The sequence below is a fragment of the Megalobrama amblycephala genome, linkage group LG12 (assembly GCF_018812025.1).
Source record: "Megalobrama amblycephala isolate DHTTF-2021 linkage group LG12, ASM1881202v1, whole genome shotgun sequence".
In the NCBI taxonomy this organism is placed as follows: domain Eukaryota; kingdom Metazoa; phylum Chordata; class Actinopteri; order Cypriniformes; family Xenocyprididae; genus Megalobrama; species Megalobrama amblycephala.
The window spans coordinates 30464905-30489870 of NC_063055.1; the positions used below are offsets into that span (position 1 = coordinate 30464905).

Genomic DNA, 24966 nt, shown 5'->3' on the forward strand with positions numbered 1-24966 from the left:
AGAGTCAGGACCTCGGTTTAACGTCTCATCCGAAGGACGGTGCTTTTTTTTTGTCAGTATAGTGTCCCCATCACTATACTGGGGTGTTAGGACCCACACAGACCACAGGGTGAGCACCCCCTGCTGGCCTCACTAACACCTCTTCCAGCAGCAACCTAGTTTTCCCAGGAGGTCTCCCATCCAGGTACTAACCAGGCTCAGCCCTGCTTAGCTTCAGTGGGCAACCAGTCTTGGGCTACAGGGTGATATGGCTGCATAATAACAGAAATCCACTTTGACCGATCTGATTTAGCATGTAGACTTAATGTTTCCATGGACAATATTTCCAGCCTGGCAATGTCTAATCAGAGGCACCGGTGAGAGTTGGTTAAAAACCATCTAATCATCTGATTAAAAAGTAATTAATTAAATTTTCCTTAACAGACACACTCACCTTTTCACATTTGCAGTTGTCTTTCTCTGACAGATCACTCCAACACTTCCATCTGGACCTGTGTCTAGGGTAATGTCCCATAGTAGCGTGTTGGTTGGTGTGGCTGTACGGAAGGACACACCCTTTTTTACCATGGCTCTGTTAAGTGTAAAAAAGAAAAATGCAAAAGCATTAATTATGAATAGATTGCAGAGTCTTTATTAGTAAGCAGAATAATACTAGTTAAACTAGTAACACAACAGGACATTCAGCTCATCTCATAGACTGTTATGACAAATAAATTCAAACAATATACTGGTATACTGTGATAATGTGGTGTCCCCCAAGGCTTGATTCTGGGTCCTTTATTGTTTAACTTATATAGGTTTCCACTGGTGTAATTAATCAATGTCCTTTTTTTGCAATTAGACGTATGCCCACAAATCAATTTACAAATGATTTACCTATCTTCTTGCCTATCATGTTCCTCAAACCATTCCTGAACAATGTGTACAGTGTGACTGGGTGCATTATCCTGCTGAAAGAGGCCACTTCCACCAGGGAACACCATTGTCATGAAGGGGTGTATCTGGTCTGCGACGTTTAGGTACTTGGCATGTGTCAAATTTACGTCCACATGAAAGGTATGACCACTGGTCATAATGTTTTGGCTCATCAGTGTACATTCCCAAGAAATCAAACCCTTGACTTTAGTGTTGCTAGAACCATGATCTGTTGTTTGAGGTACAGAAACACCTGTCAGACAGTTTGCATGGTAAAATCATCTTGGAAAAGGTAAGTCTTTACATTTATCCCTTTTAAAGTACCAGAGATTTTAAATGCAGATTTGCTTATCCTTATGTATGTTTTAAAATGTTTATCACTGTTTTGTAGATAACTCTATTATACTTTTCTTTTTTCATTTATTACTGGTTCCATGCGCATTGGAAGTAATGCTCATGTTTCTATACATAGCAGGTTTGCATGTGTGGATGCACGTGTATCGCAGGGGAAGATAAGGCCAATGATGCTCTGTTCAAGGAGTGTAAAGCTGAGGCTGACAGTGTGGTTTCCAATACAGGGGTGAAGAAAAGTATGGTAGTCTCCGTTCTCTTACAGAGGACAGGAAATCAATGACATCCACATCAGACCCAGTTAGCCAAGCCTAAACGGTCATGACAACCCCGACCTACACACAGTCACACACACACGCACACAAAACCCTAACAACCTTCATTTGAAACATTCATTGTTTAAAAGCTCTGTCAAAGAAACAAAGAACTGTAATGAGACACATATATTGCATGGTGCAGATGCTCCACTGGTCACCTGAAGCTGCTCTCTTAAGTTCCTGTGAGTCAAATGACTACAACTAGAGTTCCTGTTCCTCCTTTTACAAACTGTCACACTGACCCTATATCACACTATTATCAGAATAATATATCAATATAATTGAACATTCAACTGCAACATTATGTACCCACAGGAGAGAGGAAGTTCAGCAGCTCAATAGTGTCAAAACCCTGTTTAGCCCAAGGGACCATTAGAGCTCTTGGAACAGAATATAAAAGCTTCCCAAGAACCAATATAGCCAAACAAAGTGGCATACAGGATATCAATATGAGCATAATGATAAAGGATTGTTAAAAATATGCACCTTACAGATTCCAGGACCCTCTAAATCTTTTGTAATCTCAAAGCTATATTTGTGTTTTCATTGTTGCTGAAGGGTCTTTTTTCGCCATATTTGTGTTTTCATTGTTGCTGAAGGGTCTTTTTTCTCCATGAGTGTCTGTCATAAATATTAGGGTTATAAAAAGACATAGGGCATGCCATCAGTCTCACAGGGGCTGTATTGTAAGACCCTAGCTGCTTGACTGCTTGATAATCGGGCCAGATTTGTTAAAGGACAGTTGAACATACACACATAATCATGTTTGCAAACATATAAGCACAGGGAAGATTGCATTATGTTGATTTTTTAATGAAAACAGTAAGATTTGTGTGTTTTGTGCATGTAATACAGGGTTAAGATCATGTTTCAAAAGATGTGATCCTTTTGTGTTTAACGTGTTTAACGTGTGTGTGTGTGTGTGTGTGGGGGGCCATCTGTGCTCTATGTAATCACTGTCTTGAATGAAGGGCTCATGGGAGCACTAATCTTGGCATTGACAGAGATGATTCTGGGACTGTTCAGACATAAGATCACAATCGGCCCTCCTTTTCTTGAAAATGTTAAAACTTTTTGTCTTTTGTCATCTTTCTGCTGCAAGTTTCTGAATGTGCATTTTCACTTTCAGTACCAGAAGCATCAAGTGAGCCAAGCAAATTTTGAATGCAGTGTATTTCATAATGTTATTTGCAATTAGAATGGTGTAGCTATAAACTGCTTTCTCTAATTCCTATTTTGAAACACTATGCTTTCATTATATTTGTGTTTGTGCATTAAAATGTATTTGTAAACACACAATTTCATGATATCAATTCCATGTAAGATGCAGATTGTGTGACCCTACCCCTAAAAGTGAAACTTTGCCTATGTTATCATTAATTTTTTTATTATTTTTTTAAAGGCTGCAAAAAAAAAAAAAAAAAAAATGATGAAAGATGTCCCTTCCCAGTACGTTAAGTCCACACTTACCCTTCTCTGACATTGACAATCCTGGGAAACGTCTGTCCAAGACATTTAACACTGCTAACCAAATCAATCTACTTGACCCATGGAGACCAAACAACTTGTGAAACATCCATCCCAAATCATCTTCTCTCTGTCACTGTTGACAACCTCACAGTATTACAGTAGAAGGTATAAGAGCGAGCTCGACATCTGATATCACGAATTTGTGAGCCCTTTTTCAATTATCCGTCAAACATCACTGACATTTCACATAATGAATGTAGGCTTTGAAATGTCATGCACATACTCAAACAGGTACAGAAAATGCCAAAGCACCATATTGAGAATATTAAATGACCAAGTGGTTAGGAAAACACCCAGGGCCAAAAATTAACACTCACCAACTGCCAAATGTGAGGAACAATGGGATAAACAAAATGGGATTGGCTTATTATCAGATAATGGTGCCATTCGTGGTCCATTTGTATTTGCATTTCAGAGAAAATGCTGATTTTGCTTACCTCTTGCCTGCTTGGAAATAATGGTTTGATCTTTCTGCATCATAATTGAGAGAGTGGCTTTCTATAACAGTGTTAAAATATGCTTTAGGGTTTGAATATTGACTCGTGACTAGTCAATGTGGGAATGATAGTGTGAATCAAAGATTCAAAAGGTCTACTAAAAAAAGATCAGGTTTCATGACTGTAAGAAATATTTATGCCTGAAAATGTTCTTGATTGATTGTGCACATGCTCAGAACTTCTCAATTCAAAGGAATCCAGGTTTGAACCCAAACTGGTTCCTTTTCTGCATTTTCTAACAAACTCTTCCTGAATTTAAAAGCCCTACCATTGCATTTAGTGAGACAATCAGATGAGAAACCCATGATGATTATGAAAATTTACTCATTTAAAGTCCCCCGTAGTATGTTTTTCCCCCTTAAAACTCATCATTGATCATAAAATGACATATTAAAAAAAATAATAATAATAAAGTGAAAAAAATTTCTTCATGGCTTAAAATAGGTTGTACACCCTTGACGCATTTAATATACACAGATCTATGAATATGCGAATTAGCCCCGCCTCCACTCGCTCAGCCGTTTTCCTCTGGAAATGGATGTTTGACAATTTCAGATTTAAAAAAACATTCAGATGAAATCCTGCAGGCACCCGTGCCTTCTCCGTACATGATACAAATCCTTGAATAAGCGCAGACTTCCATCGTATTTACTTGAACTTATCAGGTAGGCTAAAATTTATAATGGACTGAATAGCTCTCTCAAAACTTGATGTGCGAGGACACACTGACTGAATATGCACATGAATCACGGTCGCATATTGTTTTAGCTATGTTTTATAGTATTAAAATATTTCGAAGGACAAAAACATGAACTTTATTGGCTTTAGCCCACTTCAAGTCAGCTGACACTTTACTTAGCGCAAGCCCCATATGCGCTCATACACTTGGCACAGCCCTTGCAACGGTTCTGTCATTAATTAGCTAATATGAATTAATATAATTAACCATTTGCTTGACTATGTTATCAAACAGCTAATAATGTGTTGCTAATGTTACACACACCGTTCCTGTTCTTCATCTCAGAGTCAGACAGCTTCTAACAGTATCCTGACAAGCTGCCTTCTAACAATCAGTATCCTTACAAATGCTTTGAACAACTCAGAACATGGAGAAAGGCATATAGTTCATCATAACATCGTAATAGACTCTATATTGATAAATCTACACAATTTTTCATATCAACAGAAAATTTACTGGGATAACCTGGCTTCTCTCGAGACTTTCCTGCTTCAGAGCGGTCATAGTTAATGATATGCTAAAGCCCGCTGGCACGTTATTGTGATTGGTTACAAGGTAGTCTGTGACATCACAAACACCCACGATTTTAAACCACAGGTTTTTGGTTTACTGCAGATTTAAACATAAAATACTCAGCAATGGTGCTGACTTATGAATTTGCACATGGTTTGTCTTAAAGCATAAACACTACATAGACATATAAACAACATTAAAACTTGATTTTCACCACAAGGGGTCTTTAAGCAAAACAGTCACTTAGCAACAGTTTATATTTCCTGCCTCACAACCTCCTAATTTATGACCACTGTGACACGTCACTTTCTGTTATAAAACATGAGTGTGACTACAGGTTAAATTTATCATGGTGATTCCTAACGGGCCTTCTGACAGATTTATATGTGATGAAATTCAGATGAGCAGGAGATATTTTTTACAAGGCTTGATTGGGTGAAGCGTTGATTGATCCCTGTGTGATTTAGTGGTTAAAATGAACTACTGAATATACTGACAAGCATTTATGGCAACTAAATTATACTTTAATGCCATTTATTTTGAAACTCGCATGTTATGTATTTAAATATTTGTAATTACACATTCTGTAATGAAGTTGCAAGTTGTACATTTAAAATTCACTGATGAACCGAACATTCAGTAAGAATTGAAGCGACTATCATTGATAATCTCCTAACAAGGCCATATACTAATGTTTGGGTAGATAAGATGGTAAACTAACAATCAGTGTATTTGATACAGGAGAAAGGGGCAGGAATAAAGATCTGAGCGACTTTGACAAGGGCCAGACTGTTATGGCAAGGCGACTGTGTCAGAGTATATCTGTAATGGCAAGGCTTGTGGGTTGCTCACAGTCAGTAGTGGAGAGAATTTACCAACATTAGTCTGAGGAGGGACAAAACACAAACCTGCAACAGAGTGTTGGGCAACCAACATTCATCAATACATCTGTCTGGTCCGAGCCAACAGAAGGTCTACTGCAGTACAAGTCACACAAAATTTTAATGATGGTTTTGGGAGGAATGTGTGACAACACAGTGAATCACACTCTGCTGAGTATGGGGCTGTGTATGACCCCTGTCCACCATCAAAAATGTCTAGATTGGGTATGAGAGTATATGAACTGGACCTTGGAGCAGTGGAAGAAAGTTTTCTTTTAGACCATTTTACCTGGGAAAGTGATGGTGCCAGGACTAGGGCTGTATATTGCCAAGAATCTGGCAATACAATACGTATCTCGATTCAGGGGTTACGATACGATATATTGTGATATACTGTGATATTGTAAGAAAGACGATATATTGCAGTTTTTTTTTTTTTTTTTGAAAGATCTGATTTTAAAAAAGTCATAAGAACACACAACCATATGCATAAAACCTGACAAGCAACTTTATTTCATTTAATCAATACAGTATCATTTGCATTTTTATCCACTAATCCACTATTTTGTGCAATCTAATTAAAGGGGTAAGTAGTAAAGTAACTGCAGGATTATTTAGGTGCATGTTTTAAAGGTTCACAGTATAGCAGTTTTTAATTTCTAAACTATTTAACAACAGAAAGTGCAAGTTCATTCCATGACTGAATGATTGTTTGTTTTATATTTAATACTGTAAGGCTGTTTGCTTTAAAGCAGTCTATCGTATAAAGTGCTATTTAAAGTACTGAACTGCAGACCATATCCACATCGCTATGATAGATGCTTTCTTTCTGCTGCCACCGCTGTCAATTTTGTTGTGTTTATTTTGTTACTGAGAAGAAAGTGTGCAGATATCACATATTCTATCAAAATGTTTCTCAGCAGTGCAGATGGAGTCGGGATGTTAAGCGAAGCTCTCAGATTCAATGCGTTTTCCCGAGTACTGGATTTTAACATGGCCTATTTTGCAAACAAAATGACTCTTGTCAATTTCCTTAGTGGCTTCTTTATAGCTGAAGCCAAAATGAGTCCACACTTCAGCTCTGTATACCGTGGGAGCGGAATAATTCTATTGTCTTGTGAGCTGGGTTTGCTAATGCTAACACTAGCGATGCACGCACCCAAAGTCCCTTTAAGACAAGTCATTTCACTCGGCGGCCATCTTTGAAACGCCTCTCGGGCATCCTGGGCATCATGCAGCTCCTATCTCTTTGAATGGGGAAACATCAGATTCTCCAAAACTATTCGCCAACCTTACGATTAAATTTCATATTTGAAATCACCAATGAAATCTAACAACAACCGGCTCATAAATTTAGTTTCTAAACGCTCGAATCATGACAAAAAAAATGTATTTTTTCAGGCTGGATCAAGCTAATGCACATGCGCAGACCTAAATGCGCATCTCTTCGGAGGCGTGCGTCTGACTGTTTCTATAGAAACCGGTGATTCTAACGGCCGCTGAAGTGACGCGATGACTTTACCAGTCGGCGATGGGTTTTGGCTTTAGAAGGCGGGACTTATTCCGCCATATTGCGCGTTACACTTTCTCCCATTCAAAACAATACGAGTGACATGTCTTGTGTTATTCTATAGTCTTTGACGCACCTTCACCTCGCGCTTCTCCAGCTCCGCGTCAGTTTACGCTCTGAGATAACACTGCCATCTAGCGGTTGGGATTTTATACAGTCTGTGGTTTAAACCGAACACAAAGCCACAAATCTTGGTATGTAAATATCGATACAGTGTTTTTGAGAATCGATACAGTATCGCCAAACATAATATCGCGATATTCACGTGTATTGATATTTTCTTACACCCCTAGCCAGGACGAACTGTGTTGAAAACATTAGCCGGTGGAGGGAGTGTGATGTTCTGGGGAATGTTCTGCTTGGAAACCCTGGTGTCCTGGCCATTCATGTGGACAGAACTTTGACACATGCCACCTACCTAAACATTGTTGCAGACCAGATACACCCCTTCATGACAATGGTGTTCCTCTGGAGGAAGTGGCCTCTTTCAGCAGGATAATGCACACAGCACACATTGTTCAAGGATGGATTTGAGGAACATGATGAAGAGTTCAAGGTGTTGCCCTTGGCTTCCAAATTCCCCAGATCTCAATCCAGTTGAGCATCTGTGGGATGTGCTGGACCTACAAGTTCAATCCACAGTGGCTTCACCTCACAACGTTCAGGACTTGAAGGAGCTGCTGCTAAAGTCTTGGTACCAGATACACCTTACAGGGGACTTGTAGAGTCCATGACTATACGGGTCAGTGCTGTTTTGGCAGCATGCGGAGGACCAACCGCATATTAGGCAGATTTTTGAGTAGAAAGCAACAAAGCATATACATGTATACTTTAAAATAAATACACCACTAATAACAGTAATAAACCACACTATAACACAATCTGTATGCATGCATAATGTTTATGTTTTATGTGTCCTTTCAATAACAATCCTCTATAATGCCCTAACAATTGCTCTACTGCTATTGCACCAGTCAGTGGTCCAGTCTTTAACAACAACATTAAACAACAGTCCACCAGTGGTCATGTCTTTAACAACAACATTAAAACAAATTCATTAAGCCCAATACGAATGGTATATTTCCCATTTCTGCTATAGTTTCATCACCATTTGAAGCCACCAAAGTGATATCACAGCATGGCATATCAAACCTCACTAAAGCTCACATCTGTTAACAGCTCAATGCTTCAAGGGCAACTGAGCAATTGTTCATTATAGTATCAAGTTAATGAAAAGTATCTATTGGCCATCTGGAACCATTTTCAAATTGATTAATGTATTTCATTCAGAAGTGTAATTATGTTTGCGTGCAGTTTAAAGGTGCCATAGAATGCTTTTTCACAAGATGCAATATAAGTCTAAGGTGTCCCCTGAATGTTTCTGTGAAGTTTCAGCTCAAAATACCCCATAGATATTTTTTTAATTCATTTTTTAACTGCCTATTTTGGGGCATCATTAAATATGCGCCGATTCAGCATGCTTCCCCTTTAAATCCTCGCGCTTCCCACCCCAAGCTCGTGACTCTACAATACATTGCATAAACAAAGTTCACACAGCTAATATAACCCTCAAAATGGATCTTTACAAAAGTGTTCGTCATGCAGCATACCCGATTATGTAAGTATGGTATTTATTTGGAATGTTTACATTTGATTCTGAATGAGTTTGAAGCTATGCTCCGTGGCTAACGGGCTAAAGCTAACATTACACACTGTTGGAGAGATTTATAAAGAATTGAAGTTGTGTTTATGAATTATACAGACTGCAAGTGTTTAATAATGAAAATAATGACAGCTCTTGTCTCCATGAATACAGTAAGAAACAATGGTAAGCTTTAACCACATTTAACAGTACATTAACAACATGCTAACAGAAACATTTAGAAAGACAATTTACAAATATCACTAAAAATATCATGTTATCATGGAATCATGTCAGTTATTATTGCTCCATCTGCTATTATTGCACCTTTTTCGCTGTTGTTCTTGCTTGCTTACCTAGTCACATGATTCAGCTGTGCACAGATCCATATGTTAATACGTCCTGCCCTTGTCTAATGCCATGAACATGGAGCTGGCATATGCAAAAGTTGGGGGCGTACATATTAATGATCCCTGACTGTTGCGTCACAGTCAGTGTTATGTTGAGATTTGGCCTGTTCTTCGGAGGTCTTTTGCACAAATCATATTTACATAAGAAGGAGGAAACAATGGTGTTTGAGATTTCACTATAATGTCATTTCCATGTACTGAACTCTTGTTATTCAACTATGCCAAGATAAATTCAATTTTCAATTCTATGGCACCTTTAAATGTTTTTGAGATCACATATTAAATTAGAGAAGAGAAGAGAAGAGAAGAGAAGAGAAGAGAAGAGAAGAGAAGAGAAGAGAAGAGAAGAGAAGAGAAGAGAAGAGAAGAGAAGAGAAGAGAAGAGAAGTCTCTTGGGACAGTCCTCACAGTGAACTGATGTGAGCTGTATAGAAGAGAGCTGGCCGTGGACTGATGGAGATTTAAGGTGGACAGTGATTAAGTGGCAAGAGCAACAGGCCTTAGAGAAAGAGAGAGATGGTATATCAGCGGCAAAAGCTTAACACACAGGGGTAGATGAAGAAACGTGCTTCAGAGAGGAACGAACTTCACCAGGGAAGCCTGAGACAGCAGAGATGGATGTTAAGAATGAAGGGGATTAGGGGGAGGAGTAGGCAAGGACAACAGGTCCAGCTGTCCTCTTAAGACCCCAATAACACAGAAACAACCTGGCATGTGAATATAAAATGGTCCACACATGACAAAAGTCAACATATATACTCATAAAAATCAGAGCAGCTTTACATGTAGACCATGCTTTCAGAAAGCATAGGAAATGGGTGTTTTTCTCCATCATGATGGACACACAAGCTATGTCTACAACTGGCATCTCAAATCTCCTCAGTCTTATAAGCTTCTTAATTTAATTTTCTGAGATTTTTCTATTTTCCTCAGTGCTGAAATCCACTGCATCACAAGGATCATCCACATCTCAGTTATATTCTTTGAAGAGAATGAATTGATGTTTAGGCATCAGTGATCATCAATGATAAGTGACATTCATTTTTGTGTACTTTTCTATAAGCAGGGTTGGGCAAAAATACATCAAAATGTGTTTTAAAATAAAATACCAAATACCTTAATTTTAAGTGTATCAAAATAAACTACAAAATACAGCATCCACACCATGTATCAAAATAAACTACTGTATTTTTGTATTTTAAAAATACTAAAAAATACTTTTACAAGGGAGCATGAAATTTCTTCACAAACCTTCCATCAATTGGCCTATTTGATCTATCCCTTTACCATTACACTGACTCAGTTGATTAAGTAAACAATGTTTGATAGCAACAGCTTTTCTCTGCCTGAGTCATGCAATAAATCGGACATATGGCAACCAGTTAAAAGGCACAATATGTAGGATTTTTAGATTAAAATATCCAAAAACCACTAGAACAGTGTTATATATTTTGTTGACTTACATGTTGTACTTACATTATCCCAAATGTTTCCAAGTATGTTTAAATCCAGAGAAATAAGCAATTTTAACCAGGACACGGGCTGTGTCCTTCCATCGCCTATCAATGACATCATACCCTCAATTTCCGTTTTCTTGTAGAAACCATGGAAACACCAAAGATGCATTATATCTCTCATCTGTCAAAAAAAACTTGTTTTATTAGACAGATGAGGAACTATTTGGATTCATTCATCGACTGAAAACTAATCATGTAATATACCTTTTTGTTTTTAATTTTGTTTTCTTTATTTACCGCGAGTACCATTTTTTACCATGCCTAATATCGATCTAGCTTACTGTAGTGTGCAACAAGTGTCTAATAGCAGCTGCCAAGCGAATGCAGAGTAGCACTATAACATCTTTTAAAACACAAATGTATCTAATATGATAAACAGCGCCGCATTACCCCACATACACTAGACCAAAAAAAGCAGAAGCGGCGACGAGGCATAATAAAAGTTCCGCTGCTCTCAAGACATGTCGTGCTCGTCTCTCATTAGCAATCTCTCCAGCAGTCTCGTTCAGCTCTAACATCACTCACTTTGCTCTGCTTCATACTACAGTAACGTTAATAATCTCATCTATGAACATGATTTCTGCCCGAGTCCCATCCTGATTCTTTTCCACTGGTGGTAGACATGAAAACAACACATCCCATGATTCCACAAAATTAAGGATAAGCGACTGAATAAGCGACCTCAATCTCCCAGATGAAGGTTAGTTTTAAAGTAACCAACAGTTTAATTTTTAACAGTTTGCCAATTACTTATAATTGTATCTTAATTTAGTTACTTGGTGTCTGGTAATGAAGGGCCTACTTTGCATCAGCAACACTGACTCAATGACAAACAATGACAAACAAGTCATTCATAAGAAGACAACTGATGGATCCTGTATTCATAGCAACTAGTATCTAACTAATTAATCAATTAATTGTTAATAATAAATATAGGGGGCTGCTGCTTCGGTATTAATAGTTGTCAAGAACATTATGTAAATTGGTAAACTATATAGCCTATAGTAGCCTACGTTATTAAAAGGAACACCAAAACTTAACATCTGTTCTGAACTCAAACAAGTCTGGGCAAACTACTGAGTAAGCACCAATCAGAGGCCACATTTTTATGATGTCATCATGTAGACTTCTTACAAAGTATTTTACAGTATTTTAAAACTATAAAAATACAAAACACTAAAGTATTTTGATACAAAATACAAAGCCATTTTCATCAACCCAATCAAATACAAATTACAAAATACTATTTTGAATTTTGTATTTGAAATACATATTTGAAATACATGTATCATAAATACTGCCCATCCTTGTCTATAAGGAACACATTTTAGAATTTTTGAATTAAAATAAAACTTTAAAATAAGGGCAAAAAGTCAGAATATCAAAGATATAATATATAATAAATTGTTTAAAGGCTTCATTAAAAAGACAAAGTCTTAAAAATACTATAATACTATTGTTTTAAGACACTAATATTTGAAAAATATTTGTCTGACAAATTGAAGTCAAGGTAATCAGAGCAATATGTTTCTAGAAAATATCAGATTATTTTGTTTTTACTAGATGGCAAATTTAGTTCAGGTTGTCAAAAGGTGCTTACAAAAAAGTGTTAAATCAACCACCAAATTTTACTTTCACACCCAAAAGAACATTTGAGAAATGTTAACATAGGGAAAGCAAGACATGGCTGGTAAACAGATTCATGAAGCTTCAAAACATTTACAAATCTTCAAACTCACCAAAGGCATGTGATTTTCAACAAAGCTTTGTTACCACATAATGTTTTGAACCTTTGTTTTATTTTATTTTTTTATAGAATGGCATAGGGGTTTCTGGTCTAAACTCTGTCAGACAGAACATGCCTGCAAAAAATGGGTAATGGGTGGAGCTACTTTTTTTAATTGGTGCTTATACCTACTTCACATTGTAGTGTTTATTTATGTTTAGAATCATTAAATCAAACATTTTGTTGAAAATATTCTAAAAATACTATAAAGCACAATAAAAAATATATTCTATATACTGCATATGCATATTTATTTTAAACTAGTCATTTCTCCTTGAATAAAGGTTATGGCTAAACCCTTCCTGGCTCCTAAATGATGCTCACCTTCTCTAACCAAGCACAGACTCTTTATTTAGACATGCTTTTTAAAGAACAGCATGACAACGAATGAGCAGCCAAAGCATTCAGAGAGCGAGAGAAGCAAAAAGAATGTGTTTGTGGCACAGCATATAATCTGAGAGATTAAACGTGCATGTCTTTTTTCAGCCATATAGCTAGATGATCAAATCTGCACAATGAGCTTTCCAGACTAAGTTCCCAGACTTGACCCCAGAGTTCTGCAGTCAGAATAACAGCTCAAAATATCATTATGTGTTATCATCATTACATGTATTTCTCCTCTCTGCCATGATAATCTGCACTACTTCCAGAAAGAATGCTAAAATTACTGGTATTTTCAGGAAAAAGGCATAATCCATTAAAATCTTCTTCCAAATGTATTGGTATATTTTTCATAATGCATTAGGTACTGTGGTAAGGCATTTCTGTTTAGTAGTTTAAAGAGCATGGCATCAGCAATGGCAAAGTTGTTGGGTTTGATTCCCAGGAAAAGTTACTAAATGCATAAATGTCTTTTTTCAGAACTTACCTTAAGGAGAAGGTGTCCAGGTTGGACTGAGCTCCTCACGTAGACATAAAAGGAAGCAATATCAGTCTTCTTAAGGGGTTTAGAGGAGGTCTGGATGACCACAGACTCTCTCAGTTCTGAGCACAGACACTGGCATGGAACCTTGTTTGACCTGCTGGAGCCGAACACTTCCGATTCTCTGCATGGGGGTCACGGGCATGTACTCAGCCTGAGGCTGCCCAGCATTTCCACCACCCAAATCCCATCTCTTGCCCTCCTCCCCACTGGCTGTGCATGGGCCATAAGCACTGGGTCGGGCCTGGTAATACAGTTCCACAGGGTTCCCCTGGGTTGGCCTTTGTCTTTCACGACTGGAACTGTCCTCAACTGGGCTGAACCAGCTCGCAGGAGGGTCAACTTCTGCCATGCAGGTCCCATGTTCATTTTGAATGACACAGGAGCCACGGACCTCCTGAGTCTGCCAGAAGGCATACACAGTTACGCATGGCAGCTCATCTTTTATTTCTTTTTCCTTTTCTCCTCTGTCCCAGTCTCTCCCAGCCACGTAGAACAGGACTCGCACTTTGGGAGAAGATGAATAGACCCACCGGGTCAGGATAAAGGACTGGACTCTCCAATTGAGGGTGAAAACTGGTGGTGAGGGCCGGAATAACTGCACCGACTGCACTAAGTCCAGAGGGATCTCCTGTTTGGTTGAGAGTGGGCCGTAGCTGGCATTGATAACTGGGAGACGTCCTGCTTGGAGCATGACAAATGGCTGTGTGTGGCTCTGCATGCTGGAATTATGCATGATGTCCTGTCCTGCTTCTTTTAGTAGGAAGTATTCAGCATCCCATACCTGATAAGTTACGGGAAGGAACAATGGATATGGGGTGGAGGATTTGGTGGCATCGGAGATCTCCTGACTGTCCAGCTCTGCAAAAAAGGAAAAAGGAAAGAATTTAGTTTAAAGCTGCCATTCGAATGAAAAATTGAATTTACCTTGGTATAGTTGAATAACAAGAGTTCAGTACATGGAAATGACATACAGTGAGTCTCAAACACCATTGCTTCCTCCTTCTTATATAAATCTCATTTGTTTAAAAAACCTCCGAAGAACAGGCGAATCTCAACATAACACCGACTGTTATGTAACAGTCGGGATCATTAATATGTATGACCCCAATATTTGCATATGCCAGCCCATGTTCAAGGCAGGACGTCTGGATGTGCACAGCTGAATCATCAGACTAGGTAAGCAAGCAAGGACAATAGCGAAAAATGGCAGATGGAGCAATAATAACTGACATGATCCATGATATCATGATATTTTTAGTGATATTTGTAAATTGTCTTTCTAAAATGTTTCGTTAGCATGTTGCTAATGTACTGTTAAATGTGGTTAAAGTTACCATCGTTTCTTACTGTATTCACGGAGACAAGACTGTTGTTATTTTCATTTTTTAAACACTTGCAGTCTGTATAATGCACAAACACAACTTCATTCTTTATAAATCTCTCCAACAGTGTAGCATTAGCCGTTAGCCACGGAGCACAGCCTCAAACTCATTCAGAATTCAAATGTAAACATCCAAATAAATACAATACTCACATGATCCAATGCATGCATGCAGTATGCATGACGAACATTTGGTAAAGATCCATTTGAGGGTTATATTAGCTGTGCGAACTTTGTAAAGGCACTGTATAATAGTCGAGAGCTCGAGGGGCAGGGAGTGAGAGGATTTAAAGGGGCCACACTCGCTTAATCTGTGCATAGTTAATGATGCTTCAAAATAGGCAGTTAAAAAAATTAATTTAAAAAAAATCTATGGGGTATTTTGAGCTGAAACTTCACAGACACATTCAGGGAACACCTTAGACTTATATTACATCTTGTAAAAACTGGTTTTAGGGCACCTTTAAGAGAGATGTGTAATGTTGTCTTCATTCCATATAGTGTGTCTACATAGTCCTGTGTGTGCACCACCAAAATGTCTCTCAGTAGCTTTATTTGATTTTTTTGGTCTAATTGTTTTGGATGTTGCTTACAACCATATAACCATAGAAACTGATCTCGGAAGCTAAGCAATTTTCAGTCAAGTCAAGTCCATTTTATTTGTATATCGCTTTTCATAATACACATTGCACAAAGCAGCTTTACAGAAAATCGTGACATTAATGTTTGCAATGTGGTTGGATATGCTCTCTCTCCTATAAATAGTGAATATACCTTATATATAATAGTGACTATATCTCTTTACACAAGTGTACTGTGTGCATGCGAATAAAGTTGGATGGGATATATATCCATCTTTATAAATAAAGCTGTGCTAATATAGTTTACGATTTTGTGACAGCAGCTGAGATTTTCTGTATAGTATATACAGTAACTGCTTTACATGAGTACACTAACAGGTAAAGTAGGATCTATTATATTTTTTGACTGTATAACATTCAAGCTGTTTAGATTTGTTATATAGTACATATATTAACGTGAGTATACTGTATGTATCTCTGTAAGGTTGGACATACGTACAGTAGTATAATTACTTATAGTAATTTATAATTATGAAATGTGATGTTTTGTTCAATTTATAACAATTTGTTGCAATGACAAGCCTAATAAATTTGGTGATGTGTATCACTAACATAGTTAAAGGGATAGTTCACCCAAAAATTAAAATTTACCCCATGATTTACTCACCTTCAACCATCCTTTCAGATGAATACAATTCTGAGTTATATTAAATAATGTCAAGACTAATCCATGCTTTATAATGGGAGTGGATGGTGGCCCAAATTCTAAAGACAGAAAACCTCAAGACTATATCTTTGTTGAAGCAACCCAGGTATTCACAAGAAATCAGCATTTTAACACTAATAAAACGTAGAGTATAGCTCAAACAATACGCTTTTTCACATTGATTTCCTTTGCTGTACACAACTTGGTTCTCGTGAGACTAGCATATTCTCATCGGAGCTCACACTGCGCCTGCATCCTACATTATAAGCTGGGACGCAACTCTCTCGTGTCTAGGACAGTTAGCAGAAGCTAGAGATTACACTTTTTAAAAGTTTTAAATATGGATATTTTTCTTACAAAAATGCATTGCCTCACTTTAGAAGGCCTTTATTAATGTAAAGACCTACTTTTTTTTTTTTTTTTGCAGCCAATTAATGCTAGCTTGCCTCAGTAATTCATAAAGTGATTTCATTAAAAACATCTTATCATATGTTCACAAGAAAACTATTAGTAGAGTGACATTTCCATTGCAAGATTGGGCTTCAAACATAGAACAGCTAAAATAAAAAGCATTGTGGAGATTTTCTTGAACTTTCATATTTTTGCAATAGAGATATGGTTAAATAAAATAAAATAACTGTATGCACTGTATGAAGACCAGTTGTATGATGATGATTTTGAAAGTCAATATGATTTCTTTATGATTTCTGATTCATTAACCAACTAGACTCAACTTGAGAATGAAAGGCATTTTTGTCAAATATAACATAAAGAGAGCTCTATCAATGCCCTGGTCTGCTACCAGATATGGAAATATGAATATTATATTTACTACTTACTTTGAAACCAAATACCAAATGTAAATCTGCAATATTGCATCCAATGCAACCTATTTTAATCCACCAAAGCTTCAGCCACTTTCATCTTATAGGCACAATATCAATTCAATATTCTAGTATATCCATGAAAAACTCCTGCGGATTGATAAACTCATTGTGTATTATATGCCAGTAAAAAGAAAAAAGAAAAAAAACAACAACTCCAATAACATGGATAAGCTCAAAAGAGACAGTCCAAAATTCCTGGAAATATTTTTCAAAAAGCAGATTGTGGGGTCATGCAGTCATTTACAGCTGAAGCAGTGACAGAACATGCAAAGAGAAAAGATTAATCAGAATTGGATAAAATTCTGCCTGACTGACGTCATTAAAATTATTATTTTTCTGAGGGGGTAATTTCTACACAAATGGTGTATGATCTTACAAACATAGTTCCAAACAAACAAAAACATTCATAGCATTCAACATTCAAAACATTCATAGTGCCGGTAAAAGTATGGGAACACTTTTTTTCCTGCAGAACACACACATACACACAGGTTCAGGGCTCTGAACCGTTTCAAGGAACGTAAAACGAAAAACAGAAACGAACGAAATTTTGACCGGAACTTAACCAGAAACGGAAACGAAATCAAATTTAATCGTTCTGAACAGAAACGCTAATTTGAAATGGCCATTAACCGATTAATAACGTTATTTTATCGTTCCGTTTAATATTTTGATTTGGCAGTCAACCAATCACGAATTCAAATAGTACAGCCTATGCAAATGTGAAGCTGACGCATTTAAAGTGTGTGAAATGCCCGCGCTCACGCTCTACACTGAGATGCCCGCGCTGACGTGCTCAGGCTCAGCTGTCAGGTCATCATAGGTTAGGTAAGTCACAATGGCAATGCCCTGGCATTAGTTTTTTCCGATGATATGTGTCACCAACCATCAAGTATTAGGCCTACATTCAAGTGAAAATGAATGTCAAGTAATATGCAGCTTGTTGTGCGTTCTGAAACCAGCGAGTACAATTTTCAACGTCACATCACACATCTGCAGCGCTTCTGTGAACAGAGAAAACTAGGCCTACCTACATAACCCATAAAATAAAAGGGAATATTTAAGCTTATAGGCTACACGAAATATTTCACTTGGGTCTACAGATGAACAAAACTAAAGTGGCGCACTTAAAAGATCTAGAAAAGGAAACAGACATTCTGCTTGTTTTCGTTATTTGAGTGTCTTTATGTATAAATTATATCTTTCTTTTACCTGTATGACCATAAATTATGGAGACAGTTTACTGTCTTATAGAAGGAAAACAAATCCAGTGGTCGCGCCGGCGCCTCACGCGCATGCACACAAATTCTTGCATTGCTTACTTGATATCGCACCCTGTTGAATATTAAAAAAAAATAAAATACAATCAACCAAACGTTACACTGCTCAATTCAATTCTGTAATACAATCTGCCGTTGACCACCCGTGACCATCGCCTCACTGTGCTGTTATATGTGAAGGATGATGTTTTACGTCAATAATGAGTGAAGTAGGCTACAAAGCTCATGTAAATAAATAAGAGTTTAGCATTCGTCTCAAAATTGAAAACAGTTGGATTCGTGCCGAATGAGAAAGGTAGGCTATAAATTCACTTTAAATGAATTCGTTTTACATCTTATTTAGTTTTATTTACAATAAATAAACCTGTTTCTCACCTTGAATATAGCAATAGAAGCTGGAATGGCATTAAAAAAGTAAATATCATTTTTTTAAATTCGTTTTTGCTTGACGTTTATATAGCCTGAATAGTCCAACTGTTAATTTTAGAGATTTTGTTGTGGAGTACATAAATAATATAGGGCAGTTTTGTTCATAATTTAGGTTTACAAACATTATAAACAAAGATATGTAATAATGTAATATAATAAAATGCGACATATAGGCCTATGCGACTTTTTTCCTCTCAGGAATAGCGTCAGTATTTTTAACCAGCAAACATTAAAATATCTTGAAAAATTACTTTAATTTATAAACCGTTGTTTTTCCTTTCGTTTAATAGGTCAAAAATATTATAAATACTATACCTTTTGGCCTGCTCTACATGAGACCCTTGCAGTGTTGGCTCAAAACCAAGGGGTTCTCCTCGAGGGGAAACCCATTTTGCATGATCAAGGTCATGCGGTGATTCCTTCATGCTTGTATCATATGGAATAAACCTTGGTTTCTTTCCCAAGGGCCAGTGTTGGGAGCTCCTTGTCTTCGTGTAATTCTTACAATGGATGCAAAACTTTTGGATGCGTGTTCCTGGCACTGAAACACTTCCTCCCAGACATGATGTGTGGTCCACACAAACAACACAGCGGTGGTATCAAGGGGGTCTGCGCTCACGCCCATTATGCAGATAGGCACACCAGATCCTCTTGTGGGCCCAAGGGAAACTGCTGTCACTAAAAGCAGTCTACATCCCAAGGCGCTTGAATCAGTGGGAGTTCTAGAGAGAGTGCGCCGGGATGGGGTCCGTTTGTTGTTTGTAGCCCCGTTCTGGCCGGGCTGAGTGTGGTTCTCAGACCTAGTGTCTCTCCTTGATGGCTCTCCTTGGGAGATTCCGGTCAGGAGAGACCTTCTCTCTCAGGAATTATGGAGACTGTGGGCTTGGCCTCTGAGGGGTCTAGCCCATAGATTAATGTCTCTTTGTAGAGACCATACTCTATTCTAGAGCTCTCTCCAAAAGGAGGATGTATGCCCTGAAGTGGAAAGTGTTCACCTCATGGTACAGGGGTCACATACTAGACCCAGCTAACTGCCCAGTTGGTTCAGTACAAGATTTTGCAGGATCAGTTCTCTGCTAGGTTATCCCTAGCCACCTTAAAGGTGTATGTGGTGGCCATTGCTGCTTACCACACTCCTTTAGATGGTATGTCTGTTGGGAGACACCCATGGGTAACTCACTTCCTTCGTGGCACTCTGAGGCTGAGGTCTGTGGCAAACTCTGGGGTGCCGACTTGGGATTTGAAGTATAGTTTTGAAAGGTCCTTGTCCTTGGCTCCTTTTGAGCCTATTGAGGAGGTTCCCGAAAAAATCCTTATTCTCAAGACTGTGTTCCTTATTGCAAGGACTGTGACGGTAGGCATGACAACCATGCCACCGCGGTCGTGGAGTGTCACCGGTGGTAGTGTGACATTTTTTATATATATAAGAGGTCGCGTTAACTGGAAATTTTCCGTTATTGATGGATTTTTTTAGCAGTGACGGAAAAAAATCTGCAGGCCGTCCGTCATTTTGACATATATTGCAGCTTGTAACTGTAATTCCCACCCCTGTCCGGTAGGTGGTGAGTGTGCTCTAGTGTGGCAGCAGAGCGCGAGATCAGTCTCCAGAACAAAATGAAAACGATGCGCTTGATTACACACAGAAGAGCACCCAGATTAAGTCTTTAATTTTATAAGAATAAAGTTAATTATGCTTACTCACATAATTGTTTTGTTATTTTTCTTGCTGACTATAAGTTCATGGTCAACGAATGGCTTTTCTTAGGTATAATGTTACGTGATATTGTTTACAACACTGATTGAACTGACGTGATGCAGATTTCGGTAAGATAGTATCCTTCAACTTATTTTTTGATTTTCATTCATTTTTATTTCGTTATGTACAGTAGTAAAGAGGAAAGAACTTGACGCAGTCTTTGATCAACTTTATTTTCATAATATAAATAAATGTATAACTAGGCCCATTTGCTTATCATGTAAGTTTGTGAATAAAAATGAAAATGTGGACGAAATCAGAAGCTATTAAATGACTTTTTAATATTTTTTTACGATCCTGTCCATCAAAATGATGGCGAAACACAAGTCTAACGCAACCTCTGATATATATATATATATATATATATATATATATATATATATATATATATATATATATAAAATATAAAAATACAACCAAACCCCGCCCCCACTTTGGACCCCACCACCGCAACACCGGCGGTTGTTGGTGATTTGCCACTGCGGTAGTAAAAATTTGCCACCGTCACAGCTCTACTCATTGCTAATTCATCTCTCAAAAGAATTGGAGACTTATAAACACTGTTAGTATATCCCTCCTGCCTTGAGTTTGCACCTGGCATGGTGAAAGCCTTTTTGTTTCCTGAGCAAGGTTATGTTCCTAAGGTTCACACTAATGTGGCAAGCCCTAAGATGCTGCAGGCCTTTTGTCCGTGTCCTTTTAAAACCCCAGACCAGGAAAAGCTAAATCTACTCTGCCCAGTTAGGGCGTTAGATGCTTACATCCACAGAGCTGTCCTGTGGCGTAAACCAGATCAACTCCGTGTTTGTTTCTGGTCACCTCAGAAAGGGTACCCTGCATCTAAGCAGACGATGAGCAAGTGGATAATTGAAGCTATATCAGTTGCTTATGAGTCGGCTGGGCCAACCTTCACCTCTTATGTTCGGGGACCACTCAACTCTGAGTATGGCCGCTAAAGCTTTTTTGTTCTCAGGAGTTTCCCTGCAAGAAGTGTGTGATGCAACATTATGGCCCTTGCCGCACACATTTGTGAGGCTTCACAACCTGAATCTGGCCTCAACCCCGAGGTCAGGGGTGCTCTCGTCTTAGTGTGCGCTGACATTTCACACAGACAGGCACTTGTGTTACTACGGCGGTGAGGGTATTGAAGTCTTCGACGCAGTGTGAGCTCCCTTGAAAGGGAACGTCTCAGATTACGTATGTAACCATGGTTCTCTGAGAGGGAATGCCAGTGACTGACTTGCTTCATCCTATCAGAAGCTAGCGCAAATTGGTTCAGGTGTGCTTAAAGTTTCCTGTACATGACATCACCTGCCTATGACGTTTCTTCATGCCCTTGGACTGATTTCAAATGCGCTTCATTGCGCAATCATGCGGAGGCGTTCCCACAGCTTCTTTGACGCAGCGTCTCAGTCCCTCTCAGGGAACCATGGTTGCATACATAACCTGAGATGGTTTCTGTAGTGTTTTAAGTTAAATGCTTAGTTCATGTCAAAATATCTGAGCAGATAATGTGTATATTTATTAGAGAATTTGTTAGAGAATTTATGAGTGGAGAGTTGTTTGTTTCAGATGTTTTAAATTTGTGTGAGGTTCTTTAGTTCTGAGCATTTGGCTTTGAGTTAATATAAAGTTCTCTCTGCTACTCATCAGCAGGACTGGATGCATCAGCATTAGCAGTTCATTAGGTCAACATCCATTCTATATACCCTCCATTTCAGCAAATGACATAGATAACATCTGTCTGGATTTAGCTCTAAATCTGTAAGTATGATGGGCTAATAAGCGTGGTAGCCACACTATGGGGAAAACAGTAAGGTTGCGTGCTATCTAAACACTGAGATAAATGCTTAGTACATTTGTTGTGCATGTTTAAACACTGAGATAAATGCTCAGTACATTTAAAAAACCTGTTTTTAAAGTGCCCATAGGTTCTTAATATTGTTTTGGGAGTCTCCTATAACAGGTTTACATGCATGCAAGGTCAAAAAACACTTTCGTTTTCTCATAATATATATTTAATTTCACCTTAGTTCATAAACAATTTGTTAGGGTGTTTTCACACCTATGGATCGCTTGTTTTGTTCCGAAACAGGGACTAAATTTGTTACAATGTTGCATTTTGTCCTTGGTTAGGTTCGCTTTCACGTGGCAACATTTCAAAGCGTACCAAAATGCGTTTAGGCAAGTCACATGCGAGTACAACTGTCCTCTTATTGGTCAGAGTTTTCTCTGCGTCATCCATCAAAATAATGATTGACAAGTTCGCTCCATGAGCTTTTTGTGGCTTTATTTGTAACTGTCGAGACACACGCAAACACTTTATAAATGTAGCCGTCTTTCCCGCTGTTAAATTATACTACATTCATATTAATGCTGCGGCAAATTCAAACGCGCAATCTTTCTCTCTCTCCATCTCTGGTTTCCCAGCGCTGTCTAGTAGTCGAACTGTTGTCAGTGTGTCGAGAGAGACCATATGAATTTTATAATGAAGCAGAGCTGGGAAGAGGCTTCGTCGGGACAGCATTCTCGCATGGTGAAGTGCAATTACACAACAGAGGCGTTCGTTGGTTTTCGGCTATGGTAAATAATGTGCTTACTCACAGAATTATATCACATTTCATGTTATGAATTATGATATCATTTGGTTCGTTGGTCTGTTAACTGGGTCGGATTGCTTCCACAAGCGAACCGCTCCAGAGTTCGTTTGAAAGCGTACCGAGACCACCTCTTCAAGCAGGTCTCGGGACGCTTGTTTGGTCCACTTTTGGTGCGCACCCGAGTGCGATTGCTGCTTTCACACCTGCCCAAAAGATCCACACCAAAGGTGGAAATGAACTCTGGTACGATTCAACCGAACTAAATGAGGCAGGTGTGAAAGCACCCTTAGAAACAGTTCAAAGAATCAGTCTCTCTAAGACCCTCCTTTCCGTGAGCCTACACTGCTCTGGTTGGTCAGATGGCCCAGTCTTTTGTGATTCGTCTACTGTGCGCACTGTGCGCCCATTGCCGTAACTGAATGACAGCTATCAATTCGCAAGACATAGACCCCTTAAAAGTTTGTAAACATTGCAACGTTTCCTGGTGGGCGGGGCTTAGCTGGAGGCAAAAAGAGACACTGGACTCAATGTTGACAAGCGTAAGCTAGCACGTTTTAGGAGGGATTTATTAAACATAGATGCAGAAGAAGGTTCAGAACTGTCCGAATATGTACAGTCACTGACTCTGCGGGACCGTGACAGCTATTTTTGTAAATTAACTTAAGTTTTGGATATTTCCTAGACAACATATGAATTACTTTTGGGTGGTCCGGGGAATTTTGTCAAGGCTTATTGTCTAATGTAACCTAACGCTGGGCTAACTATGATTATGGCTAGCAATGTGGATTATTTTAAGAGACCATTCAAAGGATGGCACACACATCTATTGCTGTATGTTTGTTTAACATTTAAGCTAGCTAGTGCGCTGAAAGTTGGCGACTTTTCACCAATAAAACAGAAACTTGCTGATTTGTACTAGATAAAACCAACACACCATTACATATGCATCGATTATTTTACCTGATATGAAGTGTGCACTGCAAACACGAGCATTATTTATGATTGTCTCAGTCCAGTCTGTACGCCGTATTGCTTTCAACCACAATTATCTTTTTGATTTCTGTGAAGGAATGTCTGCCAGGATCTGGTAAAACTTTAGTTTTGAACCAAAAGTCCTGTTCCTTCTATTCTGGCAGCCAAAAACACAACAAGACAACATTTTAAAGTCAAAACCTCAAACTTTTAGTGCGCCCGCTATTAGTTCTTATTTATGTTTTGCCTCCAGCTAGAGCGGTGACGTCACAGTGACTCAGGCGATTAAGGGGTCTATTGTATACAATCTATGGACAGAAAAGATAGGGTCGACTTTACCATTTCAATTCGAGCATGAGTCCGATGATGAAATGTCTGAAGTTGTCAATCAACCAGAAACTGATTCGCAATCACGACTGGAGCAGGACGTTTCTCTATGGTAAGTGTTACCTTAGTTTGCGTTATTTATAAGACGTGATAGCAGCGTCACTGTTATACTTTATGTAGGTGCACCTGTGGGAACTGTATCAGAATGCCAAGTGAAGCTGAAAACCTCTAACATAAGATAAACATTTAAGCCAGATGTGTACACAGACATTTTCGTCATAAAAATTAACAAAGTATAAAATGGCTATATCATTGTTTGACATTAAAAAGTCAAACAAGCTGCATTAATCAGCACATTTTTAGACAATATTGGACCCAAAATTAGCCGGTTAGCAGGAGACATACAGACCATTGGGTGTACATTACAACATAACATACAAAACTACGAATTTTG

The 24966-nt window shown here is 38.3% G+C and overlaps 1 protein-coding gene across 1 annotated transcript in view; it reads right to left on the reverse strand.

The window, feature by feature from the left end:
* The window catches only part of LOC125280523 (transmembrane protein 132C), a 63386-nt gene that overhangs the window by 32663 nt on the left and 5757 nt on the right, over nt 1-24966 (reverse strand). Inside the window, 4 exon segments of the mRNA XM_048211097.1 lie at nt 434-571; nt 13537-13562; nt 13564-13650; nt 13652-14451. Of these exon segments, the coding sequence (XP_048067054.1) occupies nt 434-571; nt 13537-13562; nt 13564-13650; nt 13652-14451 (1051 nt within the window).